General features: G+C 39.0%; 1 protein-coding gene across 14 annotated transcripts in view; it reads left to right on the top strand.

The window, feature by feature from the left end:
- Positions 1-19,057, top strand: part of Cep350 (centrosomal protein 350) — a 143,588-nt gene that overhangs the window by 28,098 nt on the left and 96,433 nt on the right. For 11 of the 14 annotated variants that reach the window (XM_042258352.2, XM_042258348.2, XM_042258346.2 and 8 more), the window contains exons 7-8: positions 10,864-10,977; positions 14,279-14,392. In XM_042258352.2, coding sequence (XP_042114286.2) covers positions 10,864-10,977; positions 14,279-14,392 — 228 coding nt within the window. The remainder of the gene's footprint in view (positions 1-10,863; positions 10,978-14,278; positions 14,393-19,057) is intronic. The other 3 variants (XM_076547656.1, XM_042258350.2, XM_076547657.1) reach the window with 1 other exon arrangement.

Below are 19,057 nucleotides of genomic sequence, written 5' to 3'. Positions count from 1 at the left end.
AGTGACTAGTTTGCCAAAGTTGTTGCTCATGAAAATCAAAAATACTCATGATACATTATTGCTTTTATGATACTGCCCCAGGAAGATGTTAACTATAGCTGAGAAGATAGTCACTGCAGGAATTAAGGATGCTAAGGACAGAATGACTGCTGAGATGTGTTAATGTAGCAGGCACACATAAGCTGTAAAACTTCCTGTGATAAGTGAAAGCACTCACCTTCTGTGTTTTAAAGGGGTTAATTTCTTCCCAGTCTGTTGTGCTAATAAAAAGTTAGACCATAGACAGCTTTTTAAGTTGGTTTCACTGGCACAGGTGTTAGCAGCTCACAGTCACTGCTAGGGAGCTGGCCTGAATAATGACAGGATTTTGTTATCCCTTGACAACTGTTCTGCCCCTCTTCCAGCAGAAATTCCTATTAGAATATTATGTATGGGCTTGCAGAATGTGTAGCAAATGGTAGAACACTTACCTACTGTTTGTAAGGCTTTAGGTTTAGTCCTCAGCAGCATAGAGAAATCAAAAACAAAATAGTCCCCCCAAACCAAAATAATATTTATGCATTGTATCCCTAAAATGTGCTTGTATTAATTAATCCTTGTGTTCAGGATTTCTTTATGTTGGTGAAGAGTCGATATAAAAACACTTTCTTTTTTCAGATTATTTTTAAACATTTATTTAATTGTGTTTGTATATGCATTTGTTGGCATACACATGTCACAACGTGTGTGTCCAGGTCAGAGGACAAATTGTTGGAGTTGGTCCTCTCCTTTCACCATGTGGGTCCTGGGAACCAAACTCAGGTTTTCAGGTTTGGGAAGCGAATGCCTTTACCTGTGGAGCCATCTCAGATCTAAAAACACTTTGTTGAAAGCATGTTAACACTGGGGAAACAGAGATGCAAGTGTGGAAGGATTTCTACATGAATTGAACAAAATGAGTTAACGTTCTGAAGATGCTGTGTGTTCTTTTACCATTGGTTGAAACATGGCTGAGGTCACAAATGAACATGTCTGGCCTGCAATTCTGTGTTCAGTTATAATAAGGTGGTCAATTTCTGTCAAGTGAAAAAAGGAAGAAGATTTCCGGCCTTACATATGTGAAGCATGCCTTTAGAAGTAGATTTAGAGAAATTACAATATTGGTAATGAGGCTGGAGTCTGTTGACCAGGGGTGAAAACCTGAAGTGGTTCTGAACCAAGGTGATGTGGTGGTGATGGCGACAATGTTACCACTAGAAAAGATGCCTGCAGGTGACAGAGGGAACGTGATTAACTGAAGGACTTAAAGCAGTGCGTATTCACAACAAAAAGAATCATCTTGGTTTATAAAATCAAAGAGCAACTTCTAAGACAAAAGCTTGCAAATGAGGTCAGTAATTCTAGAGGAAACATTAAAAAGCCATCACTAGAAAATCTACGTCCTAGTCCTCCAACTGCCTCTGGAATTTCTTCTCTCCCCCCCTTCTTTCTTTTCTTAACCCCCCACCCCTTTTGTTGAAAATATTCTTTTCTCATACAGCATTTCCTGATTGCAGTTTCCCCTCTCTCCTTCAAGTTCTTCCTCATCTCTCCTTCCGGATCCATTCCTTTCTGTCTCTTATTAGAAAAGAATAGGCTTCTAAGAGCTAACAACCAAAGATGACAAAATATAAGATAAAACAAAATCCATCACATGGAGGCTAGACAAGACAACCCAATAGAAGGAAATGAGCCCCAAGGGCAGGCACAAGAATCAGAGACCCACTCGTTCATAGACTCCTGAGTCCCGTAAAAATACTAAGCTGAACACACGTACGCACGCACGCACACACACACACACACACACACACACACACACGACCTGGTGCAGACCCATGAAGGTCCTGTGCTTGCTGCTTCAGTCTCTGTGAGCTCCTATGAGCCTTGATGAATTGATTCACAGGGACTTGTTCTCTTGGTGTCGTCCATCTCCTCTGCTTCTCACACTCTTTCTGCCTCCTCTTCTGTGGGGTTCCCTGAGCTCTGAGGAAAGGATTTTATGGAGATATCCCGTTTAGAGCTGTGTCCCCCAAGGACTCTGTCCGAGTAATGTCTAGCTGTGGGTCTCTGCATCTGGTCCCCTCTACTGCAGGAAGAATCTTCTCTGATGATGACTGAATAAGGCACTGATCTGTGAGTATGACAGAATATCGTTAGAAGTCATTTTATTGATACTTTTTTTTTTTCAAAGACTAGTAGTGTTTGGTTTTACCCTAGGTCTCTGGGCTATCTAGTCTCTGGTTCTTGGTCACCCAAGCAGTGTTGGGTGTGATTTCCATCTCATGGAGTGAGCCTTAAGTCAAATCAGACATTGGTTGGCTACTCCCACAAGTTCTGTGCTATTGTTGCCCTAGCATACCTTGCAGGCAGGACAGAGTGTAGGTCAAAGGTTTTGTGGCTGGGTTGGTGTTTATATTTCTCTTTGGTAGCCTGCGGCACATTAATGACACTAGAATGTAAGGGTGAAGGCTCGATGTAGGCACCAGCTTGACTTTTCCTTGTTCAATAAGTTGTGTGGGTGTTGTCCTTGGTAACAGGGCCCTGCTGTCCATTTGCAAGAGTAACCCATTGCCTTAGCAACAGTCTGAGTTGTTTGGGGATTTCCATGGGACCCCCATTGGCCAGCAACTCAATTGGATACAATGCAGTCCCAGCTCTGGAAGCCTTGTTTGGTGACAAGAGGTGGGCAGTTGGGACTCTGTCTCCCTCATTATTAGGAGACCTCATTAAGATTTTAGGATTTTAGGACATTCATAGATTTTAGGAAGTTTCCACTGCACTAGTTTTCCATATCATCCCTCAAATGCCCCTCAATTCTAGCTGCCTATCCCTGCATTCCCCTCCTCAACCGTTTCTCCTCTTCTCTTTCCAACTTGATCCTCCAGTTCCTGTCCCCACCTGCCCCCAGTTCACCTGTAAAATCTATTCACCCACAGAGACCCATGTGTCTCCTAGTCCCTTTCTCAATACTTAACCTTTCTGGATCTACAGATTGTAGGTTGGTTATCATTTATTGTATTGTTAATATTCACATATAAGTGAATATATACCATATTTATCTTTCTGGGTCTAGGTTACCTCACACAGGATGACTTTCTAGTTCTGTTTGCCTACAAATTTCATGATGTCACTTTTTTAACAGTTGAGTAATACTTCATTGTGTTAATGTACCATATTTCCTTAATCCATTCTATTGTTGAGGGACATATAACTATTATGAATAGAGCAACAATGAACATGGTTGAGCAAGTGTCCTTGTGGTAGGATGAAGAGTCCTTTGAGTATATGCCCAAGAGTGGTATAGCTGGATCTTGAGGCAGATCTATTTTCAACTTCCTGAAAAACTGCCAAACTGATTTCCATAGTGGCTATACAAGTTTGCACTCCCACCAACAGTGGAGGAGTGTTCCCTTTGCGTCATATCCTCGCCAGCATGAGCTGTAACTTGTGTTATTGATCTTAGTGATTCTAACAGGTATAAGATGGAATCTCAAAGTAGTTTTGATTTTCATTTCCCTGATGGCTAAGGATGTTGAACATTTCTCTAAGTGTTTCTCATCCATTTGAGTTTCCTCTACTGAGAATTCTCAGTTTAGATATGTACCCCATTTTTAAATTGGAATATTTTTTTTTTTTCGAGACAGGGTTTCTCTGTGTAGCTTTGCACCTTTCCTGGATCTCGCTCTATAGACCAGGCTGGCCTCAAACTCACAAACATCCGCCTGCCTCTACCTCTCGAGTGCTGGGATTAAAGGCATGCGCCACCACTGCCTGGCTATCTGATTTTTTGATATCTAGTTTTCTTCAGTTCTTTATATATTTTGGATATTAGTCATCTATTGGATGTAGAGTTGGTAAAAATCTTTTCCCATTCTGTAGGCTGCTGCTTTGTCCAAATGATTATGTCCTTTGCTTTATAGAAGCTTTTTAGTTTCATGAGGTCCCATTTATTAATTGTTGCTCTTAGTGCCCATGCTATCAGTGTTCTATTCAGGAAGTCTTCTGTGCCAGAGAGTTCAAGGCCATTCCCCACTTTCTCTTCCGTCAGGCTCAGTGTATTGGGTTTTATGTTGAGGTCTTTGATCCATTTGGAGTTGAGTTTTGTGCAGGGTGATAGATATGGATCTATTTGTATTCTTCTGCATGCTGACACCCAGTTTGATCAGCTTCCATTTGTTGAAGATGCAGTCTTTTTTTTTTTTTTTCTTAGTGTGTATTTCTGGCTTCTTTATCAAACCTGAGTGTCCATGGGAGCGTGGGGCTTTATGTTTGGGTCTTCAGTTCGATTCCCTTGATCAACATGTCTTTTTTTATGCCAATACCATGTAGTTTTTATTACTGTAGCTCTATAGTACAGATTGAAATCAGGGATGATGATATCTCTAGCAGTTTTTTTTTTTTTTAAATTGGTCAGGATTGTTTTAGCTACCCTGGATTTTCGTGTTTCCATATAAAGTTGAAAATTGTCCTTTCAAGGTCTGTCAAGAATTGTGTTGAATTTTTGATGGGGATTGCATTGAATCTATAGATAGTTTTTGGTAGGATGACCATTTTTATTATGTTAATCCTACTGATCCATGAGTATGGGAGATCTTTCCCATATCTTCTTTAGTTTCTTTCTTCAAAGACTTCCAAAGAAGTTGTTATCATGCAAGTCTTTCTCTTGGTTGGTCCGAGTTACCCACAATATTTTATAATATTTGAAGCTATTGTGAAAGATATTATTTTCTTTATTTCTTTCTCAGTTCATTTGCCATTTGTATATAGTAACACTACTGGTTTTTGTGAGGAATCTTGTATCCAGCTACTTTGCTATAGAAGTTCCTCCATGGTAAGTTTAGGGTCACTTATGTATACTATCATATCATCTACAAATAGCAATACTTTGACTTCTTCCTTTCCAATTTGCATTCCATTGATCTCCTTCAGTTGTCTTATTTCGCTAGCTAAGACTTTAAAGTACTATATTAGATAAGTATGGAGAGACTGGACAACCCTGTCTTGTTCCTGATTTTAGTGAAATTGCTTTGAGTTTTGTGTTTCTCTCCATTTAAAGTTGATGTTGGCTATAGGCTTGCTGTAAACTGCTTTCATTATGGTTAGGATGTTTTTTATATTCCTAATCTCTCCAGAACTTTTATCATGAAGGGTTGGAAGGGTTTTTCTGCATCTAATGAAATGATCATGTGTTTTTTTTTTCTTTCAGTTTGTTTATATGGTAGATTACATTTATTGATTCATAATATTGAATATCCCTGCATCTCTGGGATGAAGCCTACTTTATGGGTGGATGTCTTTTTGATGTGTTCTTGGATTTGGTTTGCAAGTATTCTATTGAGTATTTTTGCATCTATGTTCATAAGGGAAATTGGTTTGTAATTCTTTTTCTTTGTTGGGTCGTTATGTGGTTTGGGTATCAGGGTAGCTGTGGCCTTGTAAAACTATTTGGGCACTGTTCCTTCTGTTTCCATTTTGTGGAATGATTTGAGGAGTATTGGCATTAACTCTTCTTTGGAAGTCTGATAGAATTCTGAGCCAGAACCATCTGGCCCTGAGTTTTTTTTTGGTTGGGAGACTTTTAATGACTACTTATGTTTCACTTGTGGTTCTAGGTCTGTTTAAATTGCTTATGTGATCTTAATTTAACTTAACCAAAGGTGGTACCTATCTAGAAAATTATCCATTTTTTTAACCCCTTGTGTGATCAGACACCAGATGGCCAGGGAATTGAACCTGGGTCCTCTGGAACATCAGTCAGTGCTCTTAACTGCTGAGCCACCTCTCCAGTGAGTAATGGGTTTCTAAAGTATGTCCTTATCCTCAGTGTTTGTTGATATGTCCCCTTTTTTGTTCCTGATTTTGCTAATTTGTATGTTCCCTGTCCATCTTTTAGTTAGTTTGAGTAAGTGCTTGTTTATCTTGTTTATTTTTCTCTAAGAATCAACTCTTTGTTTCATTGATTCTTGTTTTGTTCTTTGTTCTATTTTATTGATTTCAGCCCTCAGTTTGATTATTTCTTGCTGTCTACTCTTCGGTGTGATTACTTCATTTTGTTCTTGAGTGTTCAGGTGTGCTGTTAAGTTGCTAGTATGAAATTGCTCCAGGGTTTTTTAAATTTTTTTTTTATGTAGGCACCTAGCGCTATGAACTTGCCCCTTAGAACTACTTTTGTTGTGTCCCAGAAGTTTGGGTATGCTTTGTGTTCATTTTCATTCAATTCTAGGAAGCTTTTAATTTCTTTATTTCTGTCTTTACTCATTTTTCAAATTCAGTAGAGAGTCGTTCAGTTTCAGTGAGCTTGTAAGCTTTCTGTTGTTTCTTTTGTTAATATCCAGCTTCAGTCTGTGGTGGTCTGACAGGATCCAGGGGATTATTTCAGTTTTCTTGCATCTATTGATACTTAATTTATGTCCAAGTATGTGGTCAACTTTGGAGAATGTTCTATGGGGTATGGAGAAGAAGGTGTATTCTTTTGTGCTTGGGTGAAATGTTCTGTAAATATCTGTAGGTCCATTTGGTTTATAATGTCTCTTAGAGCCAGTATTTCTCTGTTTAGTTTTTGTTTTGATGACCTGTCCATTGGTAAGAGTGGGATAGTGAAGTCTCCCACTATCAGTGTATGAGGGTCATTATGTGATTTAAGCTGCAGTAATGTTTCTTTTATGTATTTGGGTGCCCTTGTGTTTGGGGCATAGATGTTAAGAATTGAAATGTCATTTTGGTGGATTTTTCCTTTGAGTTCTTCACTATCTCTTTTGATTAGTTTTGGTTTGAGATCTATTTTGCTAGATATTAAAATAGCTACACCACCTTGCTTCTTTGGTTCATTTGCTTAGAATATCTTTTCCCAAGCCTTTACCCTGAGGTAATGTCTATCCTTGATGTTTAGGTATGTTTCTTGGATGCAGCAGAAGGATGGATTATGTTTTTGAATTCATTCTGTTAGTCTCAACTTTTCATTGGGGAATTGAGACCACTGATATTGAGAGATATCAATGAGCAGTATTTGTTGATTCCTGTTATTTTGTTGTTGTTGTGGCAGTGGTGGTGGTAGTTTGTGTGTGTGTGTGTGTGTGTGTGTGTGTGTGTGTGTGTGTGTGTGTGCATACACTTCCCTTCTTTTGATTTTGCTGGTCTGAGATTATTACCTGTGTTTTCATGAGTTAAACTGCATAGGTTGGAATTTTCCCAGCACCTTCTGTAGGGCTGGATTTGTAGGTAGATAGTGTTTAAATTTGATTTTCTCCGTTTATGGTGATCAATCATAGTTTTACTGGGTATAGTAGTCTGGGACTGGCATCTGTGGTCCCTTAGAGTCTGCAGCACATCAGGTCCTTCTGGCTTTGGAGTCTCTATTGAGAAGTCAAGTGCAATTCTAGTAGGTCTGCTTTTTTTTATGTTTCTTGGTCTTTTTCCCTTGCAGATTTTAATATTTTTTTTCCTATATGTTTAGTGTTTTGATTATTATGTGGTGAGGGGACTTTATTTTCTGGTCCAGAATTTGGTGTTCTGTAAGCTTCTTGTGCCTTTGTAGGCACCTCCTCCTTTAGATAAGGAAACGTTTTTCTATGATTTTGTTGAAATTATTTTGTGGGCCTTTGAGCTGGGATTCTTTTCCTTCTTCTATTCATAATATTTTTAGATTTGGTCTTTCCACATTATCCCAGATTTCCTGGATGTTTTGTGTTTGGTGTTTTTTAGATTTAACTTTTTCTTTGACCAGTGTATCCATTTCTCCTACCATATTCTTCTATTGTATCTTTAGCACCTAAGATTCTCTCTTCCATCTCTTGTATTCTGTTGGTAGAGCTTGCCTCTGTAGTTCCTGTTTGTATTCCTAATTTTTTTATTTTTTTATTTTCAGAATTCTTTCAGTTTGGGTTTTCTTCAGGTCTTGAACAGCTTTATTTATTTCCTTTCCTTGTTTGTGTTTTTCTGGATTTCTTTAAGGGATGTATTAATTTCCTCTTTAAGGACTCTATCATGTCCATTTAGGTGCTTTAAGGTCTTTTTCTTGTGCTTCAGCTATGTTGGAATATTCAGAGCCTGCTGTGGTCTGGTGGAAACCTATTGCCCTGAGTGTTGTTGAGTGTGTTCTTACACTTGCATCTAGGCATCTGGGATTGGGATTATTATAGGTCTGGGTGCTGATTTCTGGATTTGTCTTTGTTGGGTGGCTGTTTTGTTCCTTGGTTTTTGTTTCCTTTCTGGATTTTTTGAGAGTGTGATGTCTGTGTGTTGCCTGGTAGAAAATTTTCTTTGGACCTGATAGTTGTGGCCACGGGGTTCCAAGTAAAATGTGTTTCTGGGTATTGGAAGCTGATCCTTAGGAGTGGGGATAGGCTAGGGGTTTGCAGGGCTTCACAGGAGGAAGCAGAGTGGAGTGTTTAACCAGTGTCTGCTTATTTTGTCTCCTTGGAATGGGGGAGACAGTGAAGAGAGGTCACCCCAGAGGGTCTGTAGCAGACCCTCTGGAGAACGAACAGGAGAGGGGAAGAGCTACAGGCAGCCCACCTGCTTTCCTGCAGGAGTGGTCCGGGTTAGCAGAGAGTGCCTGCTGGAGTTGGGGACTGGGATAAAGCAGCAGGTGGAGAGAGGGAGGTTAGGAGGGAAGGCCTGTGGGATCCACTGGAGGGATACGGCAGAGGGGAGGGGCCTGCAGCAGGTGTCTGTTGCAGAGACAGGGCTGAGACTGGGGACTGGGTTGAAAGGAGAGGGAGGAGTGGTGAAGGTCTTCAGTGGACTCACCTGTTTTTCTGGCCTGCTCAGCTGGTGCGTTCCAAGTTTGACTCTAGCTTATTGTTCACATTGATTAAATTCTATAGGTATTTATTGGCTCCCAGTTTTTTGTTAAGTAGAACAGTCCTAGAGCTTATCATGGCAGTACATGCCTATAATCTCAGCACTTGGGATACTGAGGCAGGAGAATTACAGGTTATGGACCAACATGGCCTATATAATCAGATTGTGTTTCAACAAAACAAAGCCCCAATATATCTTTATATTACTTTGGTTATTGTCCACATTATTTTATTATTTTGCAAAAATAAACACTCAGAGTTTGGTATATTTCTTTTTTTCTTTTAAGACAGGGTCTCACTATGTAGCCCTGGAACTCTATAGGTATGACCTTGAACTCACAGAGAAATATTTTTTTTCTTTTCTCTTTTCTTCTCTCTCCCTTTCTTTTCTCTCCTCCTCCTCCTCCTCCTCCTCCTCCTCCTCCTCCTCCTTCTCCCCCCCTTCCTTTCTTCTTTCCTTCCTTTTTTTGGAGGCAGGGTTTCTTTGTGTAGTCCCAGCTGTCCTGGAACTAGCTCTGTAGATCACGTTGGCTTCAAACTCACTGATATCTGTCTGCCTCTGCTGGGATCAAAGGCATGTACCACCACTGGCAAATGAGAAGTGTATTTCTTAAGTAGTGATAGATTTGGAATGAAAATCAGGATGCTGACTTCTAGAAAGTAGCACATATGTAATGTTTGTTAAGACACTGATCGTGTGTTACTTTGGGGCCATTTTACCAGTATTAATAGCAGCAGCTTATTCATTGGTTTATATAGAGGCAGAAATAGATAATAATAAGCAATGGCTATTATCAAAGACAAAAGGCAATATTTTTTTTGTCTCTTATCCTGAAAAAGGGTAGTTTGTGTCTCTGAAACCCACAATTTTGATTGATGCTTCTTTAAATTAGTGTATACTTATTGTTCCTAAATATGCATATGGTATAGTTTAGACACACTCTTAATGGTTGACATTCTTGTGTTATTTAATTTTTTTGAGACTCCATTTCTAGTCTCTTTGAACATACACTGTTTTATGTCATTGAAGCCTGCTTTTTTCCAGCTGGTACTCGTCAGTATATTATATAGAAGCAATTATGCATTCCACTTTTAAAAAATATAAAGTTAATTACATATTATAGAAATTATGACATTAATCATCACAGAAACACAAATCAGATCACAATAATATGCTATTTTATAGATCCATTAGAGTGGCTTTAATGAAAAAGACAGACGATAGTATCAACAAGAACATGGAGAGATTAAAACCTGTGTGTACTTCTGATGAGAATACAGAATGGTGCTATTCCATTAGAAAATAATTTAGTAATTCTTACATTACTATAACCCAGCAATTGATTCCTACATATAATACTCATTGAAAGACTTTCCACAAGAATGTTTATAGTAGCGTTATTGCTAATAGAAAAACATAGAAACAGCCCATGTGACTATTAGCCAGTATATGGATAAGTAAAATGTCATGTCTATTCAAGAAAGTATCAGTTGACACTAAAAAGTCCTGATACATGATGCTAGAGCCTTGAAAAATTACAAGTCAAATAGGCTAAACATAAATGGCCATGTGTTGAATGATTCCATTTATATGAAATATCTAAACTAGGCAAATCCCTCAAGATAGAAAGTAGATGAGTAGTTGGCCAAGGTAGACAGGTCTTGGGGTAGTGACCGATAGAAGGGACAGAGTTTCTTTCCTTAGTGATGAAATACTTCTGAATTAGATAACAGTGGTAGTTATGGAACTTAGAATAGATTTTAAAATACCTAATTGTATACCTAGTGAATTTTGGGATTGGTGAGATGGCTCATTAACCTGATGACCTGAGAGTGATCCTCAGGATCCATAAAGTGGAAGGACAGAAACAACTTCTTGTTCTCTGATCTCCACATTCATGCCGTGACAGGGATGCTCCCAACTCCCAAATAAATGTGGAAAAAAATTGTACAGAGTGAATTTTATGTTATTTTAATTATGCAATTATGCCTGGCTTAAAAACAAAACCAGTCTTTTAAAGCATCTTCTGTTGGTGTGTATCAGGTTTCAACCCTTCAGAGACCAAGATTCGCACACCCGATGGAAAAGTGTGGCAAGAGGCTGAGTTTCAAAGCCTGAGTAGAGAGCTGTACCGAGACTTAGCACTTCAGTTTGCAGGTGAGAGCAGAGCTTCCTGTGTCTTGCTTATTTTATCATGCATGCCATAACTTATAGTATTAAACATGAAACTCTCAGTGAACTTGAGATGTTACCCCTTTCTAAGTGTGTAGTCTATTAGAGTAGTACTGGTTTAAGTCACGAGACTCTCTCAGCCTCTTGGCTCTCCTCCAGGGTTAAAATTAGCTCCCATGGCTAATGACACAGAAACCAGGCTACTTTTAAACTGGGGGACTTGTAAAGTCAGGGCAAACTGATATTAAGGAAGCAGAGTTTAGTTGTGGCATACTTCTCTGAAGCCTCAGAGGTGTTTAAGGTGGTCAGTAATTTTAGTCAGCATATGCAGAAATCAAAATAAGTGTTACAGGAATGCATGTTAGAGAATTATAACTAAAAGGAACCTGTGGATGACTGGAAGAAACAGGAAGAGGAGAATAGTAATGTTGCCACTTTCTGAGCATCTAATAAGGCACTAAGCAAGATGCTGGTGCTTAATCTTGTATGTATGTAATTTATTTATTTTTTATTTTTTAACAGTTGAGGAATTAAAAGCTGAGTTTTTTCTAGGATTGTATAAAGAATTAAAGTCAAGATTGAAATTCAACTCTTTAATTCTAAGACCTGACAGATTTCTAGTAAGCCTCCATAAAGATTTTGCTAATCTTTTCTGTGGTATTAGGTGTCCGGGTCTGTTTTCTTCACTTTATTAAACACTGTGTTCAGAATACTTTTTCATGTGGAGAGAACATATAATGTAGTAATTATGAACAATATTTTAGAGTCAACTTAAAAAGGTTCTCCATTCTGGCTTTGCTGTTTATTAGCTATATATCTGAGGTGCTACATAACCTTTCATCCTCATTTTAAAGTGACAATAACTACACATCCTGGGACAGTGTCCTAGCCTGGGAGAATGTGTCAGGGACTGTGAACAAGGTTATTCTGTTACACTCTGACCTTTTCTTTTAATGGTGGGTAAATCAACCTGTCTATCTCCATCAGTGTGTTTGCTAATTTTGCCCTTGTGTGTGGAAGTCTATCACCCCATCTTGCTTTCATTCTTTTGTATCAGACTTTCCTTCTCAGGGTAGTGGTGCTTATTAACACACTGTTTAGCACATTATATCGTAACAGTCACCATGATAGAGTACCTCTGGCCTTTTCTCCAGTGACTGCCCTGTTTCCTTCTGTTGAGAGCAGAGCCACAACGTTCCGTATACTAATGGTCCCTGATTTGTCTTCTCCATATCAGTGTGTCGAGCTGAGACCTTCTTCCTGAATTCAAACTCTTATCAACCTGCTAACTGTACACCTCCCTTGAGTGCGTTACAGAGATCTCAGGCTTAGTGTCTACAGTCGGGATTACTCAATGTGGTTGTGACACATCCCTCAACCTTGTCACTCCACTTGTCACTCTAGATCAGCTGCTCTTGCTCAGACCCACATCTTAAGTAATCTTTTCACGTCTCCTCCCCCATTTCTTTCATAGTTTCTGTTCTGTTGTCTAAGTTGTATCTATGGCATAACCACCTTCACTACCTTTGTTACTGGTACCGACATTAAGGCACCATCGTCTGTTGCCCGAGTTCCCCAAGTTCTCTCTTACCCGGTTTCTGCCTGCTAACTCCTCCAGTGAGTCTGTTCTCAACACAGCTGTCAGAGTAAGCCTTTTAAAGTCATGTTTGGATTGTGTCACTCTTTGCTCAGAGTGTTCGACAAACTCCCCATTTTACTGATGAGTAAAGCATGAAAGCCTGGAGAACCTTTCACCTCCTTGGCTCTCATTTTTGTCTGCAGTCCAGGTTCCTGCTGGTCTTTTTGTCCATTGCTTTCAACCAGACTCCTTCTGAGTCTTGGATACTGTTTGTTTCTGCCTTAGAGCCTCAAAGTATTTCTGCTCTGCTTATAAAGCAGAGCTCTGTGTGTGTTGTAAATTACACTGTTCATATCTGTAATTTAGAACGTCTGTGGTTAGTATATTTACATTTTGTAACGTTTTGTGTTAAAAATTTTAAATAAAAGGGGAATCTAAGAAAATGCTCACTGAAATTTTAAACATGCAGTGATTTGAAAGCATGACTCATTTGTGGAAATGAGGTAGATTTCTTACAAGTTTTCTGAAAAAAAAAAAAAAAACCCAATAATAACAAAAAAGAATTGGTACCTTACAGTAGGGTAGTGGTAATCTTCAAACCTTTCAGGGGAGTCCTTGACATTGATAGTTTGTGGGTCATGGTCACAGCCCCAGTCAAGGCTTCTTTTCTTTCATCCTTCTTTTTTTTTTTTTTTTTTTTTTTTTTTTTTTTTTTTGGTTTTTTTCGAGACAGGGTTTCTCTGTGTAGCTTTGCGCCTTTCCTGGAGCTCACTTGGTAGCCCAGGCTGGCCTCGAACTCACAGAGATCCGCCTGCCTCTGCCTCCCGAGTGCTGGGATTAAAGGCGTGCGCCACCACGCCCGGCTTCTTTCATCCTTCTAAGACCATCAACGGATGCTTGAAACTGAAGTGTGAGGAACCCTATTTATACTTTCTTTTTCTTTTCTTTTCTTTTTTTTTTTTTTTTTGGTTTTTAGAGACAAGGTTTCTTTGTGTAGTTTTGGAGCCTGTCCTGGAACCCACTCTGTAGACCAGGCTGGCCTTGAACTCACAGAGTTCCACCTGCCTCTGCCTCGTGAGTGCTGGTATTAAAAATGTGCACCACCACTGCCTGGCTCTTACTTTGTTTTTCTTATACATACTTGTTATAGTACTTAATTTATAAATTAGATATAAAAGATGAACTTACTGTAGATCTTATCAAACCCAGCATACAGTTTTTTTTTTCCCACTAAGTTGGCAAGTGTGACTGACCTTCACTGAATAGCTGTACTGTGTAGCTTCTTTTTGGTATAACCTTTCTACTGGCATCACCGTTCTTGAGCTCTGGGACCTTTCAAATAAAGTTTATTTGAATACAAGTTCTATGATGTCACTAAAGAGGTAGTAGTTTAATAGCACAGATGGCTACTTTGTGTCTGATAGGTGGGAAGCTTATAGGTGTGGATACTCTAGACAAAGACATGACCCAGTCTGGATGGCTGGAGCTAGCTAGCAAGAGATATCAGCATGCTATTCAGAATGATGCACAATTTATAACATGAATTGTTTATGTTTGGAAATTTCCACTTAATGTTTTCAAATTGCAATTGACCTTGGGTAACTGGAACTGCAGAAAGGAGGGGCCACTGCTCCTGTGTTTCTTTGTGAGGAAGGTAGGTGCTGAATGGGAACCATAATGATGGCTGTCAATGTTTATGCATTTCAGATGAAATCTCTGTAAAAGAAAAGCCTGCTGAAAAAAGTAAAGAGAAGAAAGTGGTCAAGCCAGTACGAAAAATCCAGAAAGTGACACAGTTGTCAAATGCAGAGTGCAAAACAGGTTGGGTTTCAGTATTTGGTTCTGCTTAAAGCTGGATGACATGGACCTGGAATCTATAGAGATATAAATGTTACCAGATGTTCTCATTGTTAGGAATGCATGAAAATTCAGCTGTTACATATGTCATATTTGTCGAGGTATGGTCGACAGCATTAACTGTCTGTATTTAGAATATACAATTTGAAAGCTTTCTTATATGTGTACATCTCTGAAATCATTTGTTCACTGTATTAGTACTGCTGTGAAAACATTCCCAACAAAGTCTGATAAAGGAAGGAAGGGCTATTTTGGCTCACAGTTTTGGGGTGCAGTTAACCATGGCAGGGAAGGCCATGGCCAGAGCAGGAGGTGGATGGCCATATTTGTCCTCAGTCAGGAAGCAGAGAGAGGCAGAAGATGCAGCTTAGTTCACCCTCTCCTTTTTATTCCGTAGGGACCTTCACCTCCAAGAGTAGTGCCATCTGCATTTAGGATGAGGCTTCCTTCCTCTGCTAAACTGTTCTGGAAACACCCTCATAGCATAACCAGAGGGGTGGTTCCACGGTGATTGTAAGGCATATCTTGTTTACAGTGAAGATTATTATCGGATTCATCCTAAGTTCAAGATAGTGAATACATATATCACCTCAAAAAGTTTTTTCTAGTATCATTCAATAGAAACACACCAAATTAAAATAGTGATTTTTCCCCCCTGAGGATTTTTTCTACAAGGGGATTGGTCATGATTGCCTTTAAGATAACACATCAGAATTCCAGTGTTCTTGCCAGTTGAGTGGTTAAGCTGGACAAAAGTAGATCAAACTAGGGAAACAAGAGCTTTCTACTTCCACAGTGATTGCACATCAACCCTGATTCAGATTGCTTGACTTTACATGTAGCTGACTTTATTTCTTTGGCATGTGAGTTAATTTTCATATGACTTGGTTTCCTCATATGTAAAGGATAAGATCAGTGGTGTTTGTCTCTCGGGGCTGTTGTGAGAAGTAAAAGAATTAATACTAGAAAATGTTGCAGTATGTCCCTCATACATGACATGCTTTCCAGTGGTTAGCTGTCCTGAAATGTCATTCAGCAAGTAACTTTTGGCCATTAGATGGTAGAGACAGTTTAGAACCTGTTCTTTTTAGTTTCAGGACACTCTGAATTGATGCATTTACTCATTATTGTATTTTCTAGCCGTGGCTGTGTGTGTGGCAGTGTGATATGCCTTGTAAGCTTAGGCAATAACTGGTTAGCAAGACAAAAAGTTCCTGAGAGGCACAGTTAGAAACCAAGTGTGACACATGCTCTGATAAGAGATCACAAGGTCATATGGGGAACAGGACAAGAGTGATGAGGTGCTGGCTTTTATCGGGCCTTGCTCCTTCAGGTTATGCACTAATCACTAGAATGATAGCATATTTTGTGATTAACTTCAGGTTCGGTAATAGAATAATACTAGTTCTGTACAAATGAAACTTGTTTTACAAGAAATTGAGTTATCAATGTTAATTAAACTAAGTGTAGAAACACTTTTATATGATTATGTAATTCTGTCAGAGACATCCTTTGGAATGAAGGACAAAGATTGTATTTACCCAGTTTTATGAGAATCAGAGTAGTCTGTGTGCACTTGCCATTAACCTAGGCTGAACAGCATTAAATGAACTAAAACTGTATTAATACTTTACTAGCAAGAGTCATCTTCTTAAAAATACTTTTTTCAGAAGGCCATAATTAAGTTTTTTATTTTATATATCTGAATATTTTGCCTATATGTACATCTGTGCACCATGTGCAATGCCTGGTACCCTCCAAGGCCAGAGGAGGGCATCATATCCCTTCAAATTGGAGTTGCAGACAGTTGAGAGTCCCCATGTGGGCACAGGGAATCAAACCTGGGTCCTCTGAAGAGCAGCCGGGGCTCTTTTCACTGCCGGACCATCTCTCCAGCCCTTGCCACACAGCATTTTCAAAATCTAACATTTATAAATAATTACCTGTGAATTCATGTTTGTTTAGTTTTGAGCCAGAAAATTAAGGTAAAATTACAAAGAATTGTGTTCTGTCATTTCATAAAACCCAAAGTTTCTTAGAGATTGAGCAGTAAGCTTAGACCCTTGAGCCCTTTAGACCTATTATTTATGGCTAGTAACAGAGCAAGGAAGCATTTCTCTAAAGGAAACGGGCTGACTCCATGGTGAGAAATGCTCACTGTGCAAGGCTGGGGACCTGAAGTTGAAGTCCTAGAACCCCATAAAAGCCAGACATGCAGCAGCAGCAGCAGCCTGTGATCCTAGTGTTCCTGTGAGAGATAGTAGGTGTAGATAGTACCTGGAAGCCCTTAGGCCAACTAGCCTGGCACACGCCACAGAAACACCTGGAAAACACAGAAAAACCTGTCTCAAGCAAGATAGAAGTTGCGGAGGAACACCTAAAGTTTTCATTTGACCTTTATATGTGCACAGTGGCATGTGTATGTCTTCACACACACACACACACACACACACACACACACACACACACACACGCTCATGCATGCACTCATGCACACACACCTATACATGCACACACACATTTTAAAGTAAGCAGAACATACTTATAATTCAATTTTATAATTAGTGTATTTATTACTCATATTCCCATTTAAACTATTAAATTAAAGCTCTTTTAAGAGAAACTCTTAATAGAATGTCTTTCATATAATATAATAGGATAGTATGCTAAAGAACTGGAAAAATACAAGAAAACAAAACTATTATTTTGATACAAACAAAAGTACTAGTGTTAGTTTAAGTGTTTCTGAATAGTATTTAAAATTTATTTATTTATTTATTTATTTTTAAATTTTTTTATTTTTTTATTTTTTCGAGACAGGGTTTCTCTGTGTAGCTTTGCGCCTTTCCTGGAGCTCACTTGGTAGACCAGGCTGGCCTCGAACTCACAGAGATCCGCCTGGCTCTGCCTCCCAAGTGCTGGGATTAAAGGCGTGCGCCACCACCGCCCGGCGTTTGTTTGTTTTTGTTTTTGCGAGACAGGGTTACTCTGTGTAGCTTTGCGCCTTTCCTGGAACTTACTTGGTAGCCCAGGCTGGCCTCAAACTCACAGAGATCCGCCTGGCTCTGCCTCCCGAGTGCTGGGATTAAAGGCGTGCGCCACCAACGCCCGGCTAAAATTTTTTATTACATGTATTGTGTCTATACAGTACTTTTAATATTGTATTAGAGTAATTTTAATCATTGTACACCTAAACTGTTTGTGTGTGGGTGTGTGTATTTATATATATATATATATATTATATAAATTTTTATCATTTACTTTTAAAATGTGTTTATTGAGGAAGGGTCTCACTTTGTAGCCGTCATTGGCTGGGAACTTTCCATGTTCAGGTTGGAACTCATAGGGGCTTACCTGCCTCTGCCTCCTGAGTGCTGGGATTGAAAGTGCAAAACCATACCCAGCTCAGAATTTTGGCTTCTGAAACATGTTATGAATCATTTGTTTTGTTGGAGAGATAGCTCAGTGGTTAAGAGCAATGACTGATCTCCCAGAGGACCAGGCTTCAATTCCCAGCACCCATATGGCAGCTCACACCTGTCTGTAACTCCAAGATCTGACACCCTCACACAGACATACATGCAGGCAAAATACCAATACATGTAAAATAAATAAAAATAAGTAATTATTAAAATGCATTCATTTATTCCAACAGGCAGGAAAAAAATACATAAACAAATGATTTTACTATAATTTTATCAGTATTGACTTTTAAATAAAAGTGATATGGTTTTTTTTGTTTGTTTGTTTTTGTTTTTGAGACAGTATTTATGTAGCCCTAGCTGTCTTGAAACTCACTTTGTAAACCAGGCTGGCCTTGAACTCACAGAGTTCTGCCTGCCTCTGCTTCCCCAGTTCTGGGATTAAAGTCATGAACCACCACCACCGCTCATACAAGTGGTGTTTTTTATTGAATTACAAATGATATTTTTATTGGATTAATTTTAAATCATTATTTCATTATTATTATTATTATTATTATTTTGTTATTCTATTTCCTTTTTTCGAGGCCCAGGCTGACTTTAAACTCGGTTCCTTTGCCTCTACTCCTGAGTGCTAGAATCAGTGACCTTGACAGATGTCTGCCCCATACTTTGTTTCGCCCCAGCTCTTTTTTTAATTCAGAATGGAATCCAGGGCTTATGTGTGCACAGCAGGCTCCTGCTGAGCTACATGTAACAGCCCTTGCCTGCCTCTTTGTCATGTTAGTTTGCATTTAATTCAGTGTTATTTTTTATTTTTATTTTTTCAATGCTTATTTTTTATTTCTATTTTGTAAGCATCATTTACTGCTTTTTATGTTGCTTTTTTTTTTTTTTTTGTTTTTTGAGACAGGGTTTCTCTGTGTAGCTTTGCACCTTTTCTGGGACTCACTTGGTAGCCCAGGCTGGCCTCGAACTCACAGAGATCCACCTGGCTGTGCCTCCCGAGTGCTGGGATTAAAGGCATGCGCCACCACCGCCCGGCTTATGTTGCTATTTTGAGATGATCTATTTGAATTTTCTTATGGCTGAAAGTAATGGAAACTCTTTTCCTCTTGGTAAATAACTTTATTGCAGCATAACTTTATTTTCATGAACTTTTATGATTAACGACAGTCTAATTATATTGTGTTATTGTAATGTCTAC

The sequence above is a fragment of the Peromyscus maniculatus genome, chromosome 11, assembly GCF_049852395.1.
Source record: "Peromyscus maniculatus bairdii isolate BWxNUB_F1_BW_parent chromosome 11, HU_Pman_BW_mat_3.1, whole genome shotgun sequence".
Taxonomy (NCBI): Eukaryota; Metazoa; Chordata; class Mammalia; order Rodentia; family Cricetidae; genus Peromyscus; species Peromyscus maniculatus.
The sequence above is the reverse complement of the archived record's forward strand: the minus strand, read 5'-3'. Positions and strand labels throughout refer to the sequence as shown.